The sequence below is a fragment of the Palaemon carinicauda genome, chromosome 31, assembly GCF_036898095.1.
Source record: "Palaemon carinicauda isolate YSFRI2023 chromosome 31, ASM3689809v2, whole genome shotgun sequence".
NCBI classification, from domain to species: domain Eukaryota; kingdom Metazoa; phylum Arthropoda; class Malacostraca; order Decapoda; family Palaemonidae; genus Palaemon; species Palaemon carinicauda.
In genome coordinates, this window is record NC_090755.1 from 70,241,152 (window position 1) to 70,262,330 (window position 21,179).

A 21,179-nucleotide genomic window follows, 5' to 3' on the forward strand; every position below is an offset into this window, starting at 1 on the left:
ATTCACAAAGCTACATAGATAACTTAATTGCTCCTCGTAGCTTTACCTCCCGATGGCTATCGTGTCTTGTTTTCCTTTTTTTTATACATCGAATGTCTAATGTTCCCTTGCTTTATGAACTCCCTTTTATCTTCCCAAAGTCACAAGTTTTGGTATCCAGACAGGTTCATTGTGGCATTTAAATGCTTTTCAGTACCATAACGCGTACACCTTTAAATTTGTTTGCCCCCTAAACTTTTCTCATGTATGTGAGCATGTGTACTTGTGCAAGTAATTAAACAGAGGGTAAGACCTATATAGTACTCCGTAGAGTACAGTATATTCACCCTTGCATTATACTTATTTTTATACTTTTAAGAAGATTCCTTCTGTTAGGCAAGTCATCTAATTGTAAAAGGTGCACTGAAGTATGTCACAGTGAAATGAAGGATATTCATTATTCTAGCACAATGTCATGTTGAGAATTAAAGTTGTTTTATTGGAATTTAATAAGAATAAAGAGAGGCTGTGGTGCACGCTTCATCATTCGGGGAAAAACGAGCACAAACTGCTTCCCAGATCAAGTGCTTTTGAAATTGAGGTTCCTGATTTCTTTTCTGATTATGAAGAGAGAGCATCTAAAAAGGAAATAACAAGATCATGATCAAGTAAATTTGTGCCCATTGTGTCTACCAAATTTAAACTCTGGTAATTAGAAATACAGAACCGATATAGTACAAGTCAAACAGTCAAGCAAGAAAAGTAGTGCAGGTTAACTGAAATAATATTCTAAACTCAATCGTAGCTCTTCTGAAAGGAATAGAATTTTTTCAGAAATGAATCAACATTCAAGAAAAATCCTAAAAGCATTATTTTGTGATGGAATTATAGAGCTTGACAAGAATAGCTAAAGGACCTGGACTTGTCTCATAGACTGCAACTGGGGTACTAAAAAGATTAAATTAAAAATGAAATATGGGTTTTCAGAGATCCTCTGCCAAAAAGTGAATGTTCTAAATATTGAAGTACTCACTGCTGCCTTTAATGAAACTCTTGTAAGCTGCTGTGTTTATTGATTAATTTATGGAATTGGGCCGTATTTTCTGACACTTGGGCCTACCTTGACTCTTGGGCCAGGTAGGTCATTCAGCCAAAAGGGCAATTTTGGAGAAAACGCCACAATTGAATTCTGAAGCAAATTTTTAAAAAAGCTGGACAGCCAGGCATAAGAAAGTCAGCGGGATCAGAAGTGAAGGGTGAAAAGACCCATTAGCTATACTTACACATTACACAGATTGTAACCTACCTATGCACACCCACGGGCTGTTGAGTTGCATTCCTTTGAAAACTCTCGCCTTTATTTTCTGCGAAGAGAACCTGTGCTGCAGAGGACTATATACAAGTACATGGATTTCTCTTAGTCCCTGCCTGTAAAGGGACTCCCACCCATGACCTTGTGTCTTATGCTTTGCAAAAATCATTATGATTGATAACTAGTAGTGAAGACACAATCAATAAAATTAAATGGCAAAAAACGCCCTATATATGAACACAATGGAAGGAGTTGTAATGAAATTAAACGGGAAAAGAGGTGTTTAAAACGAGGAATATCCCACACATAGCAGCAGTAAGTAGACATCTATTAAACTCATAACCCATTTAATGATATCGTAATTATTACTGTTGATCACAGTTGAAATTGTCACTTTTGGTATCTGCAAAGTCAGAAAGTTTATATCCATGCCGTGGAAGAATGAATTATCACTTTTGTAAGTAAATCTTACATGCATGTAGACCAATATTCCTTAACAATTATGGAATGGAGGAGGTAACACCACCAGATAAAATTGATGACCTATCAATTCTCTTGGGCTCGCATTTGGCGGAACCAGGATGCACATGGATTGGTTAGAAATTGTAAGGTGCTCTTTACATGGCATCATTTTTCAATCATTTAACTGTTCTACTCTAAACTTTGGGCAATCTGTTTAAATAACATGAAGAAATACTTGGTTTTAGCTAATTTCAAAGTCACTTTTCAGAAAGAAAGTAAGGTAAGTTCACAAATATCTGCTCTCAGGAAGGTAAAAAGCATGAGGTTTAAAATATTTATTTCTTCTCAGATAAAAAAAATAATACAGCGATAATTGTTTAACAATGCAGTATACGACTGAATGGCAAGGAGGTATAGATGCACCTTATCCATTTAAATATTTATTATTTCCAAATGTTTTACACTCAGCAATTCATCTATTACTGGATGGAACAGCGTGTAATTTTTACTATGATAAACAACATTTTGCTTATAAGTAACTGGATCCAGTAATTACAGTCATTCGTTTATCACAAGTTAAGAAAAGAATTATGTAGTAAATTATGATTCTTAGTTAAAATATTCACTTAGTTACACAATTGTATATAAAACTAAAGTAATTACAAGCACACTCTAACTTGCAAATTTGATAATTTTCTTCTTTTTTAATTTTCAGTGCAATGCAAAAGCTAAATTATTAAGATCTTGTTATTTTCATCTTATTGCAATATTATGGATATTTGAATACTTGTACATAATTTCATAATGCGAACATCGCGTTTTCATGTTGTCCCTTCTATATACACACTCAAACTGTAATTTATTGAATTTTTCCAAAAACAAATTAAATTTAAGCATATTATATACTTGATTGTAAAGTTATATGAAACTTGCCAACAGAATATTTACATTAACTTTTGAAAACACTAACTCATATACAATATATTGCTCATATTGAGTCTGAGAAAATAGCATACGTTTTCATTTTGTGAAATTCTTATTTAGTCTTGATTTAATTAATATTGTGATATTTGTCAATTGATGCATATGTCAAATAAGTTGCCCAGGATGAAGTAATTTAAATTAGTTATCAGGTCTTCTTCAAGAAGACTTGACTTCCTCCAATAATATAAGAGTTTCAAGAAATGGAATCATTCCCTTTGCATGAAATTTTCATGATATTCAAAGATGATTATCCAGATATGCCTAGATAATTTTTGTAGCTCAGAAAAAAATTGTTTCTGTGAATAATTCCTAGTCAATTTGATGCATTACCTGACCTTTGTTTTCATAAATAAAATAAAAAATCAAAATAACTTCTCCGGTGATCCGTGAATAACATGACAAATTTGAAGTGGATTGAGTTTGTACTTCCCAGTTTCTTTAGTAAGAATAAAGTCAATATAAATTTCCCCTTTTGTCATTTAGAGCAAATCCACATGCACATAAAATAATTGACAGTTGACAAATGTATTTTGCCTATAAAAGTAATCTTGTAAATAGAAGTTTTCATTAGATAGCCCGAATCCCCCATGGTGATTGTGTCCTGTTATCGTCATTACAGCAACGTATTTCAACTGTATCATGTTCATGGTGGCCTCTTCGGTGGTCCTGACGGTGGTTGTGCTCAACTATCATCATCGAACGCCAACAACCCATGCCATGCCGAACTGGGTAAGTGGACATCCTCTAGGACAAGGCATACAGGACTCTTCTCAATACGAAGCAGAGAAGATGCCCCGCTGGGTAAGCCTAGAGATGCAATCCAATGCAGCTTCCCAACGCACCTCTCTGTTGTATATTCTTCAACACTGATTTTCCCAAAAGTCTACGATCTCATTTCCCTGAACCATGTAGTGTACTTCACTAAATCACAGACTGAGTAGCTATTATTTCAGTTCTACTTTGTTTTACCAAAATAGTTGTTTCTGTGTTTTGCTACTAACTTTCTCGATTAACGTTGCCTTTCCCTCCAGTATCGTCTTTGCCATAATTTGTCCCTAGCGATTACATCGTTATCAAATCCTGTTTTATTAAGTTTTCCAAAATATTTTTTTCCTTTGAAATTATCGTTAATATTATTCACTAATTCATAGTTGATTGACCGTACTATCCAACCTAATTAGGATTTACCCCCCTCCCCCCTTATAGTTAAAAGGTTATTACGAAACCCTTTCCCAAGACCGAGCAGACATGGGAAATTTAGATAAGATAGCAAAAGTAGTCCTTTTGGTAATTCTCCATACAAATGCATTTCAAAAGAAACCTTGAGCTTCTCCTCCATTATATCAAGTCCCACAATTTAAGCTAAACAGATTCCATTATTCCATCAAATTTAAACTAGGGCCCTGAACTTACGCAATATCTTACATTCACTTTATGGGAGGTCTAACTTCATTTGTGCAAATCTGAAGTTTACAACAGATTACTAATTAAATTAATTAATTCCATAAATTTTTAAACTGAATTTAATAAACAAGACCCAAAACAGTTGTCACACCGAAAGTATTGATATCAGCAGCAGTAACTTTGAGAATCCAACAACAAATGAAGTGTTCATGTAAGAAAACATACATTATCTTTGAAAGTTCAGTAACCTAGAAATTGGATTGATCAGTATTTCAGAGTCGGAATTTAATGTTAAAATTGAATGCATCATTAGCCAAGTTTTACTTCCAAAGAACTTCATTAGTTAAGTAAATGTCTAAATTACATAGTTTGCAGGGACATTCGCTTCAATTTTGATAGCTTGTAATTTAAAATATTGAATATAATCGCAAGAACCACATTGATTTTACTAATAAAAAAAATCTATATAAAGGTAAAAATTCTGTTGTGGGATAATGTCAAAAGTCATTCTTTAAAGTATATAAAAATGTCTTAATGGGTAAAGTAATATATTATTTTACAACTGCATATCAGTCAAGAGTCGAGATTTCAAAATTTATGATAAGAGACCTTGGTACCCACCAGAATTCTGCTGGAATTTTTAAATTTGTTTCTATCCCTGCATCGTAAGATATTTTAATTCATGAAACCCTTAATCCTATTTTTAAGTTATTTCCATTCCAAAGAATTTTAACACAATTATGACATGGTCTGAATATTTTGAGTAATTCCTCATAGATATGGTAGGAATTCTAATTTTGTTTCTATAACATCCTGACAATTATGTTAATGGGCTTGACTTTAGTTTTCTTGTATATAATATACACATTCACTTTGTAAACACTCTTATATCATTTAGTACAGTTTTAATTTATTGTAGACAAAAGAGTGAAATGTATCATTTCTGTTCTTACCTAATGCTCATAAATCTTCTCTCAAGCCTGGTTTGATATCAACGTTTACAGTAAAACTGAAAATTTCCAATTTTTCTTCCCTTTCAGTGTGCTTTCTCCTTAAGTAGAGTATTGAGACTGATGGTTAATGGCAATATCCTTGGCTGGGGGTACATGGCGAAGCCTTTGTCTTTTCAGTCTCTAAGTTGAAACAAAATACTCATCCTCTTGACAATATTAGTCATTGGAGAGGAGGTCATGTTTATGAACATCAGGGGAGAATATAGATAATGAATCATTAAAATTCTATTTATTTCTATGAAACTCGCTATGTTCTTAATGCTGACTCCCACACACTGATGGAGGTGGGTTAGTGAAGCAAAGGAGAGGAAGTGTAAAGTACTAGAATAATACTTATCTAGTATTTGAGACATTTCTTAGCCTAGTACTTAAGAAACCAATCATCAACAAACAGTGAAATTCAAGTCTCCAGATCGTGTTCACAAATACTTTTATATATTGCTCAACACCTTGTATTTTCAAAAGGAAAAACTAATAACTCAGTTGAATTTATAAAATTAAAAGAAAAACCTCAATTTATAGTACATCTCCACTGCTACTATGGCACCTAAAGCCTATCAATCTTTATAAAAAAAAAAAAACCTGTTTCTCTAAGATATTCCTTGGTATAAACAGACGTTGTATGCTATTAAGCTGCGACTATGTCTTTTCAAAGAAAGATTGCTTCAGAAATTAGAGATGTAGCTTCTCTTCTGATATCATGAACTCTTACCATCAATGTAACCTTCAAATCTAAATTGTTTTAGAATACGAGTATTTTAGGTTGCAAGCTTACTCCCAGAATGAATTAAAATTTTATAAACTGAGGTACTACTGTAGTTTTGGTTTAAAGGCCGCTATGAATGGCTGAGGTAAGGGATAGTGACATTGCCCTAGCAAGCAGGACAATGTCCTAGAGACTGACCATATATATATATATATATACCGGTATATATGATCAGCCCCCAAGCCCCCTCCATCCAAACTGGGTCCAGGGAGTGTAGGCAAAGGCTGCTTATAACTCGGCATGTAACCCTATAGGCTCTCGCAAACCCCCAATTCTTATCTCATAAGGATGGTGAGGTTACAGCCACTAAAGGAACTAACGAGTTTGAGCAGGACTCGAACCCCAAGTCTGGCGATCACCAGTCAGGGATGTTACCACAACCCTAACTGGAACATTCCTCGATTAAATCAAAATAAGTATTTCATTGCCTATGAAATAAATTATTAGTTGACTCCCTCTTGAAGCATAAGATAATGTCCAGAGAATTTGGAAGCCCTTTGTCTTGTAAAATATACTGGAGCGATTATAGGTTTTGGTACTTGAAACTGGTTGTCAGAGAAGATTGGTCTTGTATGGCAACTGCCTTGGACGTTCTGACAACAGAGGCATCAGATCTGTAAACCAGTCTTTTGTGGCCAAAAGGGAGTCTTTTAAAGTCATCATGCTGTTAGTAAACACACAACTTATTTATCACAATTCAAATCTTGGAGAAATACAGAAACACATACAGTACTGTATAGATCCAAATTTGACCAGTCCAGTAAGAGGGCATCCACCTTTCATGCTAAAGAATCTGGAATGGGTGCGCAAAACACCTCTGTATTACCGAGCGATGTCGCAAACGTCCATGTTTTGTCTTTACCACCAATTTAAAATCTCCAGGGCCAATAACAGTTTATTATTATTATTATCATTACAAGCTAAGCTACAACCTTAGTTGGAAAAGCAAGATGCTATAAGCCCAAGGGCTCCAACAGAGAAAAAGAGCCCAGTGAGGAAAGGAAACAAGGCAATAAAAAACTACAAGAAAAGTAATAAACAATCAAAATATAATATACTAAGAACAGTAACATTAAAATATAATATACTAAGAACAGTAACATTAAAGAAAAAACAAGAGGAAGAGAAATGAGATAGAACAGCATGCCCAAATGTACCCTCAACCAAGAGAACTCTTATCCAAGACAGTAAAAGGCCATGGTGCAGATGCTATGACACTACCCAAGACTGGAGAACACTGGTTGAATTTTGGAGTATCCTTCTCCTACAAGAGTCTCTTCTACCCTTCTCAAGAGGAAAGTAGTCACTGAACAATTACTTCACAGTAGTTAACCCCTTGAGGGAAGAAGAATTGTTTGGGAATCTCAGTGTTGTCAGGTGTATGAGGACAGAGGAGAATTTGGAAAAAATAGGCCAGACTATTCGGTGTACATGTAGGCAAAGACAAAATGAGCCGTAACCAGAGAGAGGGAGCCAATATAGTACTTTCTGACCAGTCAAAGAACCCAATAACACTCTAGCAGTAGTATCCCAATGGGCGGCTGGTGGCCAGGCCAACCTACTACATATAATACAGAGAACTTTAGTTTGGATGAATCTGGTTTTTCCCCTGCTCAAATGATCCACCAAGATGTTCAGTTTCCTGGGAAGAAACTGAATTGGAAGGATTATTCCTTCAAATTTGTCCCATTCATAGAACCTCTGCTATCAGGAGTAGGGATTGCATCCTTGTTCCCTAGTTTCTGAATTCAGGATAGGTCATTGCTGTCTTGTGTGAAAATACTATCCCACCACCAGTGACTCCTGACCCTGATGGGCCTTGAACACTTCTAAAAGTTCCAGGCAATTAATGTGAAAGCTTGATTCCTTCTTCAACCGCTTCCCCAACTGATGAAGAATCTAGAATTGCAACCCTAGGCAAGCCTTCCTCCTAAAGAGATTTGTTGGAAAAGACCATCATAGAGATCTATAAGTTCGACGAGGCCTGCTGGCATTTTGACTGGAACACCTGTTCAGCTAATCTTGATGCCCTATCACTGCTACAAAATGAATCCATCAGAGGAAAGATATTTTGAGACGATAGCTACAGAACGATAGGAAAGAATGTGAGGCTTATGTAAACGACCTCGACACATCACTTTGGGTCATGGAGGCAACGTGTACCACTGTATTATTTATTTTATTCTTATTGAATATAGGACCAAAATAGGGGATGAAATGTAAGTGATTGTGTATCAGACACTGCCCCAACCATAGAGGAACACATTTGTTCCCTATGCTTACCACAAAGTTCACAATGGCTACTGCAGCCTTGGGAGGCCGATCTTAAATAGTTTCATATAAACAAATTAGCTAAACCAAAACGAGATTAAGATCCTATTAGCCTGTAAACTTTTCTTCTATAAGAGTCTAAATAACCCAGCTATAGAATCTGCAAGGGAGCGAATTGCAAATTTACTTTTACCAACGAAGAGGAAAGGTTAATTCCTTTCAGTCTGATGGTGAGGCTTAGGGATGCCTTCCATCACCGAGACTGAAAGAAGCTTTTCCTCCTGAAGGTAAACAAGGAACTCCGCTATTACTGGAATAGTAGCATTGAGAGGAGAGATACTCCTTTCACCACACCAACTACAAAAGACAGTCCACGAAGATCTGCACAGTTATTCAGATATCCTCTTCGCACTTGTGTTGGGAAAGACCTCTCTGAGAGAGGAGGTGCTGGATAATCTCCAGGCGTGAAGTCCCAGCAAAACTACAGCTTTGTGAAAGCTGTTCACTTGTGGCTGTTAGTGTAGATTGTGTCATGGAGGGAGTTTTATTGGAACTTCTGTCAGCAGATGTCAAGCAGAGCTAAGAGGGTCATTGCTAAGTTACAAATGATTTTGGTTTGTTAAGCACTCTTGTCCTCAAGCAGCACGGAGGAAAATGGCTAAAATACCAATGTTAACCCACCGGAAGCCCAGTGTTTGGGGACGTCGCGAAGAGATCCATTGTTGGGAAAAAAAGGAATAACCCGTGGGGTTATTCCTTTTGTTCATTCCCTCTGTTCTAGGGGATTGAATTCAGCTCATGCTTACACTATGGCTATAGCAACTTAGTTGCAAGGATTCCTCTCCTCTTGCTCTCTGTCTCCATCGGCCTAAGCTCCCTCGGGACTTGTAGAAGCAACCTAAGGCGCGAGATCCTCCTCCATAGAGGCTTATATGACCAACCCTCAGTTTGACCTCAGTCTAGTTCGCCAACCATCTGACAATGACGCTCTCCTTCAGCCTGAGTTTGCCCAACGGCCGATGTGCTTCTCTAGGGATAACTCCTTTTTCGTCCTCAAATTCAGAATGCCTTTCAATGGGCTACGTCTCTCTATGCAGGTATGAAGAGCCGAGGTGAAGATCCAAGGAATCGGCCCAAAAACCATGAAAGAGATCCGACAAGTTCTTGAACATGTGGAGAGAAGAGAAGCAAATAACCTCAAAGGATTATGTTCACAATGCTCATTCTGAATTACAGGAGAAAAGCAGCAGAGGCAAGGAGTCGGAAGACTTCTGTTGCAGCAACTGCTGTGTAGAACTGTTTTTTACCTGTCTGGAGGCGGCGTATAGGTGAGAGCGCAAGCGCAACTTACGAAGGTCTTATCAGTGAAGATGACAGCTTGTAAGGTGAGCATATTCGTGAGGGACGAACTGTGAATGCTAACGAGAACTAAAGAGCCGATGAAGAAGACTGCCTATTGTATACGCGGGCTCTTCAAAGCTCAAAGAAGATGAAAACATTGGGAACCGAAAAAACTGTACTTGTGCGATATAACAGGTTCCAAGAGGTGAGTGAGGTATAAAGTGCCAAGATTGACACTTGTGCTTTACCCCGCCCATAGATGAAGTGTGATGGCTCAGGTTCCAAGAAGGGAGTGTGTGCTAAACGCCCTCAACTGCAAGTCATGGGAAGCAATACCAAAGTAGCGCAACTCTTAAGAGACTGAAGGATGACTATCTGTGTCGTCTAGCTGAGGATACTCTTTGATGAACAGAGATGAAGGACTCTCTCGCTGGGAAGAACAGTGTGCTTGTTTGAAGTGAGGATCGCAGCCGATACAGTTCTGCGATCACCCGTAAGAAGTTCTCCATCAAATGAAGTTGGAAAAACACACTAAGAGACAAGGCTTCAGAAATTCTTCGTAGGCTGTCGGCAAATTTACCCACAAGCCGGAAGAGCAGTTCTTCAGAGGTGAAAGGCAACTTTCCCTTGGAAGAAAAAGTAGCGAGCTGAATAGTGATCACTACCACAGGATGTGACATGTGACAAGCTGCCTGCAGAAACAGAAGAAGATTGGAACCGAGCCGAAACTGGAAACGAGCTGATCTGGGTTGCCTCGTTGTAGGACATCAGGTGCTGGAAGCAGTTGCTGGGACGCCAGTAACTTGGAAGAGAACTGACGAGTGATGATCACGAGCTGGTGAAGGACGATCACGAGCTGAGGAATGACAATCACGAGCTGACGAATGACAATCACGAGCTGACGAATGACAATCACGATCTGGTGAGTGATGATCACGGGCTGGCGAGTGTCAATCTCGAGCTAGTGAACGGCGATCACAAGCCAACGAGCTGGTGAACAACAAGCATACGTTAGTGAGTGATGATCACGACCTGGCAAACGGTAATTACGAGCTGGAGAGTGACGATCACAAGCTGACGGCGATTGTCGGCAATCGCGAGCTGATGGATGATCTTGGGCGATCATGAGCTCACGTTGTAGCTGCAGCAGGACTGGGCAAGGTGCATCAGCTAGATGAGACGAGTCAACTTGGCAAGGCGAGTCTGTTGGGCACGACGCGTCTGCTGGGCAAAACGATTCAGCTGGGCGCAATGAGTCTGCTGGGCGAGGCGAGGTAACTTAACAATACGAGTCTTGCTTGGTGAGACGAGTCTTCTAGACATGGCAAGTCTGATGGGCGAGATGAGTCTTGCTAGGAGAAACGAGTCTCCTTCTGGGCGAGACGAGACTTCGAGACAGGTGGTGATCTGGGCAAGACGAGTCCGCTGGGCGACAAGGTCTGCTCCTGAAAAGGAAAGGAGAGGAATGGACGAATCCAATCCTATGGAGGACTCTCCCAAAAGGGAGACCGAATAAGTGAAGGACATCTCTCCGGCAAACTGGAAAGGTGAACAACATTTGCTACTGCTTTCAGCAATTCTCCCCTTCAGCAGGAAGATGGCCGAACAGTGACTGGTGAAGATGCTCTACTTTGGAAGGGAAAGTTCCAACAATTGGAAGCGAACCTTCGGACAGCACTTTACTTCCCTCAACCAGCTCTAGCTCAAATTGAAGGTCGACTTAAGAGTGTTGCTTGAGAAACGTAGCCAAAGCTTGTTTCTGGGTTCTCCCTCGGAGTTCTAATCAGCAACTGCTCCGGAGAGGACAGATCCCATGTACGGGAACGGCCGTCGTCAGCGTGATAGTCAGGAACTGCCGCAGGTGCAGGCGAAGATGGCGGAGACTTGGCAGGAACACCAATTTTCCCAGGAACAAGAACATCCGACTTCGTACTCCTTACGTCAGCTGACTCAGCCGAATGGATAGAGAGAGAGATGAACGTCGACTCTCACCGAGCCAAAAGTAAAAAGTTATGAGAACACAGGTGTGTATGTGAGCGTGGTAGCTGGCTACCCCTCTTACCCCCTGCTAACTAGCGGTGGAGTAGTTACACCACGCTAAATTTTTATGGCTATTCTTCCAGCTTCGCTGAAAGTAGCCAAAGGATTTACATTCGGTGTTGGAACAAATATCATTTGGGTCTACACCTCTATAATCATCAAGGTCCAACAAAAGAGCTTTAATTTCACGAGAACGAAAAGCTAAACTAGATAGTTTAGCCTCAGGAAAACAGGAATGAGGAAGATAAAGTTTTTCTGCTTACTGTCAAACGCATCAACCAAAAGGGTTGCCTTTTCCTTCGGAAAATTAGTGACAGAGCCATCTGGTTTAAATAGAGGAGAAACTGTAACCTACACTAAAGAGTGCAGATTTAAGGGGTAGCCGACCACTTATGTTCTTGGGTAGTACCAGAAATAGTTTCTTTTAAGGTTAAATTGTATTCCTTTTCAGTTGAAGCATAAATTCTGAGCAAAAGCTTTACATTGAGTATAGTTATTTCAAGTCAAATCTTGTTACCCCTCCAAAGATGATAGGCCTCCCCAAATAAACCCGTCTACAATTATCAATGAACCATGGTTTGTCTTTCACTTGGTACCTTAGTACATGAGAAGGGATACGCCAATCGATTGTGTTGACTAGATTCTCATTCAAAGGAACAACAGGATTAACACTATTATACAATTGTGACCAAGCCCAAAAGATCACTCAAAATGCCATTCCAGTCTGCTTGAGATTTTATATATTACATGAGTATGATACATCAGAGACAGTCTGCTCAGTTTTCACTACTAATGGAAACAAGGCATGATCAAATGGCCCAGCAGGAAACCAACCTTACTTGTTATAACACAAAGGGAGTCAGTGTATATGAGATCCAAGCAGTTACCAGACCTTGGAATAGCTTCACTAATGATTTGCTCACAGCCTGATTCAGAGATAAAGTCCAAAGCTCATAAGTCATGGCAATCAGTAAGAGAAACTGAATTTAACCACTCCTCTGATGAGCATTGAAATCACCAACAAAACCAAAAGAGGCTTTTCTATCATCTTGTATCTTAGCCATAATGGTACGAAAGCAAAGATAGAATTATCAATGTCAGGATTCCGGTAGATTGAACACAAATAGAAGTTGTTATGCTTGCCACAAACTTTAATTACATGAATCTCATGACACCCAAATTCATAGCAGAACTTATGAGAAGCAGGGTACTCAGTCCTAATATACACCGCCATTTCCCTGGCCCTAGGGGTGGCATCCCGTTTAAAAATTATTGGCTTCTTAAAACCAGTTCTAAGGAGCTCGGATGAATGCCTCATATTAGAAATCAAAGTTTCAGAATTTACCTTCAGTAACTTATTTGCAGAGCTTTCAGAAACAAGTTCCTGAAGTACTGAAAAAGGTGCCTGTATCAGAGTAGAGCTCTTTGTTAGCCTTGTTTTCTACTTCGTGTCTTGATTAATCCTCTAAAAAGGTAGTCACAGGCTTTCTCCTTTTTTACTTACAATGGTTTCTGCAGTAGAGATATTAGCCATATATGTTAATGACGCTAGGGAAAACTCGAGATGTGATTGTGGCCGAGCCTATGTTAGACCATTGCTCACTGCCATCCAAAACATGATGCAACTGATCAGCTCCCACTGACGCTTTAAAATATTTATCCAATAGTATTAGTCTTTCTTATTCTACAGGAACCATTTAATATTTTATGCCTTTAATATAGGTGTAAAGTGGGTGATTATGAGCATCTACTTCAGCGAGCTGTATAGGAATATTAGGATCCAAGCGACCAGCTTGATCTAATATCTCAGAATCTTAGGGTTGTAAAGAGCAGACCGGATCACAGAAATGTGAGCGTTCTGCAATTGAAGAACCTGACACAACTCCAGAATGCGAGGCTCGTGTAAAAGTGATCGATTTTGTCACTGCTTTCCACTCTAAGTGATTTGTGCTCTAGAACTACTCGGAAAAACTTGGAGTTAGCTGCGAGTTCAAAACAACACAGAATAAGCTAGAATCAATGCCTTTTCTGAAAAATCCCTGGTCTTAGGTTTAACAAACTAAGCAAAAGAGAGAAAAAGCTTATGAAGCTCATTACTATCAAACCCCAAAACCTCAGTAATAGTTGAAAGGGGGCTTCATCTTAAAAGATACTGTAATCAACAAGTATTGTTTTATGTGATTTATGTTTCAAACTCTAAAATGTTAGCTACCGTTGAAATACACCTCTTCATAAAAGGAACAGCAAATGAATCGCCTTCACAATTTTTGAAATCCCAATATTGCCCCAGGTATAAAGTACAAAGAGAATGAGGATCATGACTGTCAAGGAGTAACCCCCTGGAACAATTCAAACTAGGAATTACTAAGAAATCCTTATTATAGCTAAAATCCTAAATCACACAAAACTCAACAATCTAAATGGGATAAAAACGCCAATTACTGAATGAGGGCAACAAGAGAAGTGCAAAGACAAAGAATCAATGGTGTAGGCCTACCCAAGCTAATGATATTGCCATTAACTGCAAGATTGTCTCAGTACTGTACTTGAGGCCTGAGCATTTTGAAAGGAAGGAAAATTTTAAATTTTTAGTTTTTGGTAAGCTTTGATATCAAACCAGGCTTTGAGAGAGAGGCATCATGAAGATGAGGGGAGTTTCCTAGAGATAAATATTTTGTACTTTATTTTCAAAATGTTTTAATTCTATTCTTCATATTTGAACTTAAACTGTTCACTGTAGTGCATTAAAGAAATAAATAGTATTGTTCTCTATAAATTTGTTCTGAATTTCTGGGATTGGTATTCATATAAATAATCAGATTTTGAAGATACCAAGATTCATCTGAATCCACTTAACCTATGCCATCGTCTTTCTATCTTCCAGAAGGGGTAATAACACAGGTTCATTGGATCTAACAAGCTCTAGCCTGCTTTTTTATTTACTAAGCCATATTTAGTAGGTGGTAGAATGGTTGGGACTGGGATGTGATAGCTTGCCCTGGGTTATGTGATTGTACTTTTGAATGTGTAACCCTCTTGTGATTTTATTTGTGAAAGGTAGCTTTTTCAAGTCCAATTTTAACAATCTCTGAATCTTTATATTTTCACCAACCATGTTCTTCAGTATCATAGCCTAAACTTGTTCCATCTTCTTTACTATAGGATATGAATGCATGATATACAAACTGATATGTAGGAAAATACAAAGCAGAAAAAAATAGTGTCTGCTAAAGCAAAACAGAACTATTCAAGGCATAATTTGTTTCTGGGTTAATAACTGGGACCAGTCGATAATCTGATAGATGAGTTGAAGGAGTTAATGTATCATTTATTCAAATCCTATTGTTAAGTGTGAAAGGACCAAGTTTGGGATTTGATGGCGAATTATATGATTGGTGAAGATAAATTAAAGCAACCTCTTTCTATACCTTCTTTCGGGTTGCGCAAACCATGAAGGAAATGCTATTTAAAAAGTAGTCACAAATCCCAATATAAGACATGTCACTTCCTTCGGAACTTGAATGACCTAGAAAATGTATTTGTTTATACCTGTATAAACATTCCATCTTAAGGACATTTTAGTTGTGAAAGATGATGATTAAGACAATTTGAATTATACCGGTAATTACAGTAATCTCACATCGAAGGATCTGATTATTTGTCTGTCTATGAATCAAACAGCAACTAACACATTTATAGATACCAATAAAGTACCTTGATAGTGTTTGTGTACACTCAAGTGAACATGAAATGCAATTTATCCAAATGGGTTAACTACTTTATTATACTGGAGTATGTAAAGGTGAAGAATAAAATTAAAACTCTTTGAAAATACAAAATATCTACCTTTACTTAATTATCAACAGATATGATATGGTCTAGTACGATAAATTTCTTTACTGGATGTGTACATTATATGCAATGTCAATTTAAGTCAAGCTAGGTCACAATTTTGCACAGGAATCATGTAAACAAAATTATAATTGTTACCATACTTATGCAGAATAATATAGACTATTTAAATAAAGTAACATATTTGTATTAAAATGCACGAATCTTTCGAATGAGTACAGTAGATAGTAGGAAATTATATACCGGTAGAGTATTTATAGTTAAAAAGGTGATGTCTTGACACTAATTTGTAGTAGAATAATTACAATTATACCATTACAGTATGTAGTAACTTTAGTAAAATAATTTCTTATGTGGTGAACGAGAATTAAGATTACACTTTGTGGCAACCCTTTTTAAATCAAAGCTAGTAATGTAAGAATTTTAAAACTGTAAAACTCATGCTAAAAACATTGGTGCCCATATTATGAATGTAAGGAACTCGAAAGAAAATTTTGCTTCCCTTACCCTTCTTTTATGAGTTTTCCTAAATATGCAATTATTTTTTGTGTAAAAGGTAATTAGGGTCTCATTTCTTTACATCCTAAAATCTCTTAAAGGTGGTCCAGGGAAGAAATGGAAGAAATAAAATTTGTCAAGTAAGTAAGTAGGAGGGGTCTTTAAGGACGCTCTCTTTCTCCCAAACTATCTTGTTTCCTAAAACCCTGTATGGTACTTTCTTCTAAAGTTTGCATTGGTACCAAGCAAACACTTTTTGGGGGGAGAGGATAGTGTTTGGTGACCATTTTTCTTTCAATACAGTATTTTTAGTATGTCCGAGTGAATGTTGGCATCTCACTCTCTCTCGGTAAGATTGAAATAAAATTTATATATTTAATCACTGTCAGTCATCATTTGAATAATGATGACACATATAGGAAATGTCTTCCCTTGTAATGAAGCCCAGGGATCTCAAAATAGGAATAATGTACATATTCATTAATATTTGCTTTTAAATATGGAGAAGTCAGAGGATAGAACATTCCTATTTTCTTAGTCTCTGTTTTTAACTGAAATTCTGTTTAACACTAGACCTTAGTCACATAGAGTACTTATCAAGACATTCCAGTGCAGTTCTTTCTAATAAGGGTTTGGTTATGATGTCAACTGGCCTAAGTTTAGCTTCTACTTATGTACTCAGCTCGGTCACCAGTACTTGTTACTTTAATGAGTTTTATTAGGCAGTGATGAGTCCTGACACAAATCTTGGGCCTATTCTTGGTTTACAAAATGTCAGTCAAGAGGAATGCCCATAGGTAAATAGTAGCAATTTCTACAAAGGGCTGATATGCCCATAATAGAGAAATACAGTGCATTCAATAAAAAAATAGTGGTTATTACTGCATACATACAGTCCATTTTGTGAATTATCACAGGGTAGTTTAAAAAGGTGTATGGAATCACATCTACAGAGGTATTAGTCAAGAGGCAATACTGTACCAACAATATTTTACACTTCAGTTTCTGAAAGCACAAGCATTATGAACAACTGAAACTCTCACTCGCATAAGATATAGAGGAATTTTTGTATATCTCTGATATTTCAATATCTGGCAACACATGGAAGATGGCCATATGTAAAGAAAAAAGTATGAAATGTATTACAGTACTGTACAGTACTACTTATACGTCGGTTAGTAGCTTGATAGGTGTTCTCAACTTGCTAGACATAGGAACCAGAATCTATATGAAGTGGAGGGTTAAAAAAAATTTGGAATTACAAGAGTATCTTTTTCCAGTTGTAGACAATACCAGAGGCCACTGGAAGATTTAACAGTCCATTTTATAGCAAACATGGCATTTAAAGCCCATTTACAGTAGACAACCATAGGGAAAATAGGTTTAAATCCACATAAAAACAGATACTACCAAAACAGGATAGAATCACACAGTTGGAGAAATGTGGTGAAAAATTACTTCATAAGAGGTCAGGGGATACGTTTGGTAAAGCTTAACTTTTCAATAACCCGCTGTAAGATTTTTCTAGACGCAATTGCTTGGAATATAGACATTAATACAATTATTTAAGGAATTACCTAGTGTGCGAGTGGTTTGAAAGGTTTTTTCCCTCACAAAATCTACAAAAGAGCCACTGCCAATTCATTCACAACAGACTTTAGATGCTACAGGTCCAATTATATCAGGGAAACCCAGCAATACTCTGTCATTTATGTCTTCTATCTCCTTAAATACCAGTTAAGCAGCAAGTGAACCATGCTCATCCAGTGGAATTGTATGGTCACCTGGTTTTGTTACCATGTAGACCCACTTACCATCCCTGTGCACCAAGAATATGGCTGGCTATATTGTTTTACCAAGTAAAATAAAGTGCTTAATTACGGTCTTAAAAGATTATAAGATCAGAATTTTCCATACTAATGTAAATATTAGATTTGACTAATAATTTAGTACTAAACTTACTGCTAGTAGTGTCCCGTGACAATGACACCTTTTGCTTTTTTCACATACTGTCTTAGATGTGGCAAAAGGGGTTCTCACCCTGGCAGTACAAAGTGGAATTGTACGGCCTCCTGGTTTTGTTACCATGTAGACTCACTTACCATCCCCTTGCATCAAGAAGATGGCTACATTGTTTTGCTAAGTAAAATAAAATGCTTAATTACAGTCTTAAAAGATTATGAGATCAGAATTTTGCATACCAATGTAAATATTAAACTTGACTAATAATTTAACACTCCTCAACTTCTGTGAGTATTGTCCTGTGACATATTTTACTTTTTCACATACTGTATTAGATGTGGCAGAAGGGGTTCTCATCCTGGCACTACAAATCCCATAAACCTCTACAGAAAATAATTTTGTAGGATTCTGCTCTAGAAAGTTCTTCTATTTTCAGACTTTTAGCTTCACCAGTGCAAATCTTTGAGGTCTTTGAGTCTCAGCATAATTCACACAAAAAAGCTTTACATCATTATTTCCTCTGCTTTAAGCTTGCATTTAAAAATGACAAATCTCCAGTATTTATAATTTTAATTGTACTATCCCTTAACTACTTTGTTGGAGATTTTGTCATAGTGAGTTATTGGCCTCTTCACAACATATAAATTGCATTGAAAAAAAAAATGAATGTAGTCTATAGGCTATATATTCAGTACTCTTTGTAAACTAGTCTAAAAAATAAAACTATTGTATGGCTAGTTTTTCATAGAGGCTATTTGTAAGTAATGAGGACCATGCTCCTACTCTTAAGTTTTGAATTGTGGTTATACTGTATTTTGACTAATCTCAGTGTTAATGAGGTTAGAGAAATTTAAGGACCACCTCAATCCTCAAGTCCCAACTCTGCACGTTTAGCATTTGTAGCAGAACACAATTTTACTTTCCTTTCAACAATAGAGCTCCAGTCTCCTGACCAGCAAAGAACTCCATATTATCTGTAAGTGATATACTGTAGTGACTTCACGACCCCTCTTCCCGAAGAAACTATACTGTACCGGATAATTTGTAACTTCTCAATAGTTAAGTCACTTTATTAAGGTTTAATTTTCCTAGAGTTCTGCAGACTCAAACACATAGTTAATACTGGGTCATTTTAATTTCAAAATGTTTTCATTTTCAGACGCCCCCTACAACCCTCAACAATGAAAACAAAATATTTGGAAATTGCAAAATTATGTGAAGTGGTTAGTCAAGTCAAATACAGCATATTTTGAGAACATCCTAAAGTCAAAGTAATGATTGTACTATAGAAATATGTTTAGATGTTCTTTCACTGAATTCCAAGCCTAAATAAGATGTTTTTAGCAAGTCATCAGCCATAAAACTACAGATTTTATAATCTGTGAATTACCTGTGAAAAACAATAGAATCAAAAGTTCATTAATTAAAGTGACAAGATTTTTTAAAATTTATTTTCAAGAGCAACTTGTTAAGAAATATAAATTGATAAAATGTCAAATTCATTAACTAAGTATGATTTGATATTATATTAACTTGCATCAGAGGTAGAATGCTCCTCTTAAGTACACTGTTCCGTCAGCTAAACAATTTTTAAATGGTAGAGATTGCGGTATCTCGCCTAACTTTACCTAAAGTTTGGTATAAGAAAGATTTTCAACTAACTGAATCTCACACTCTCTTGTAATTAAATAATCTTCAGTACTTAAGTAACCGTTTATCTAGTATTTACATCTTTTGGTTTTTGCCAATCTTTCCATCATGATACTCTGCTATTGATCTTATGTTGAGTTCAATATCAGATAGTTTTTTGTTGATTTTATGTCAAGTTCAATATCAGTGTCCATCATCAACTTTTCCTAAATGATTTGAGCTATCAATACAGTATGTACATTGCAGTTGTATTTTTTTTGTTTGGGAGGGGTTTGGAATTTAGCTTTGTGATTCCATGTTCTGTCTACATGTCCTTGTAGTCTCCACTCTATTATCGTCCATTATGTCAATTTTCCTTTAGTCAATGGAGTGTTTGTTGTTCTACCACAAGACAGAGATGATGAATCTATTCGTTATCAAAATGTGGTGGTATTGTTTCCCTATCCTCTACTCCAGGACCCTTGTTACCCCCCCCCCCCCCCCCCCTTTGGGCACAAAAACACGAAAAGCTTCATTTAGGTTTCTATTTTTCCAACCTTAGGAAAAGACTAGAAGAGTGAAATACAACATTAAACCCCATAAATAATGCTTATAATTATTGAAAGTTGAAAAAAAAATCTTTACCAAAAGAAACCATTCTTAAGTTCTCCATAAAATTTGTGATCCATATAAAATCTTCCAAGCTCTTTCAGAATTATTTACATGGCTTAAGATTTCAAGGTTTACCTAAAGACCTAAAATCTATGTAGTGAAGAAAAACTCCCACATTAGTTTGAAAAAAAAAATAAAAATCCCAGTTCAGAAGAAAATTCTTAAAAATGTCTGTTTCAATAAACCCTGACTCTGGTAAAATATTTAAAGTAACTTTGGAAAATCCTTATCATTCCTAATGAATCTTGGGATTCTTTAGGAAATCTTTTACTAATAATTTTGGCTCTTGTTAGGGAATCTTGATTAACTTACATAGAATAGTGAAATTCGTGTAAAATATTTTTTTAATTCAAAGCACTAATATTGGAGGAATTGATTACATTCAAAGTTTAAAGTGTTTAGACTTAAACCATCTTGGACTCCATATAAAAATCTCAAGGTTGCATGTTTAACTATTACTGTAATGTACAGTCTTGAGGTTCTAAAGAACATTACTCTAATTATTTCCAGAAAATGATATAATCCTTTTCATTCTACCTTCAACGCATTTTAAACAAATATAGAACATCCACCTTTAATAGTATATAATTTTATATATATATATATATATATATATATATATATATATGTGTGTGTGTGTGTGTGTGTGTATCTATCTATCCAGCTATCTATCTATCATCATCATCCATTACTAGTCCAAAAAGCAAGGCCTCAGAAAGGTCCTTCCACTTGCGTGTTTATGGTCTTTCTGTGCTAGTCCACGCTTGCAACCTTCCTTAGTTCATCGATTCATTGTCTTCTCTTCCTTTCTCAGCATCTTTTACAATCATTCTATTATTCTTAATGTCCATGTATTGTCTGTCCATCTCATATGTCCTGCCTATATCCATTTCTTTTTCTTACAAGTCAGAATATCCGATTCTTCAGTTTGCTCTCGTATCCATGTAGCTCTTTTTCTGTCTAGTGTTATTCCCATCTTGCTTGTTGATACACA

At 36.8% G+C, this 21,179-nt stretch overlaps 1 protein-coding gene across 8 annotated transcripts in view; it reads left to right on the forward strand.

The window, feature by feature from the left end:
- The window catches only part of LOC137624514 (neuronal acetylcholine receptor subunit alpha-7-like), a 290,907-nt gene that overhangs the window by 215,636 nt on the left and 54,092 nt on the right, over nucleotides 1-21,179 (forward strand). For 4 of the 8 annotated variants that reach the window (XM_068355352.1, XM_068355353.1, XM_068355356.1 and 1 more), the window contains one exon: nucleotides 3,357-3,538. In XM_068355352.1, coding sequence (XP_068211453.1) covers nucleotides 3,357-3,538 — 182 coding nt within the window. Of the gene's footprint in view, nucleotides 1-3,356; nucleotides 3,539-19,043; nucleotides 19,721-21,179 lie in introns of those variants that run through there. The other 4 variants (XM_068355354.1, XM_068355355.1, XM_068355358.1 and 1 more) reach the window with 2 other exon arrangements.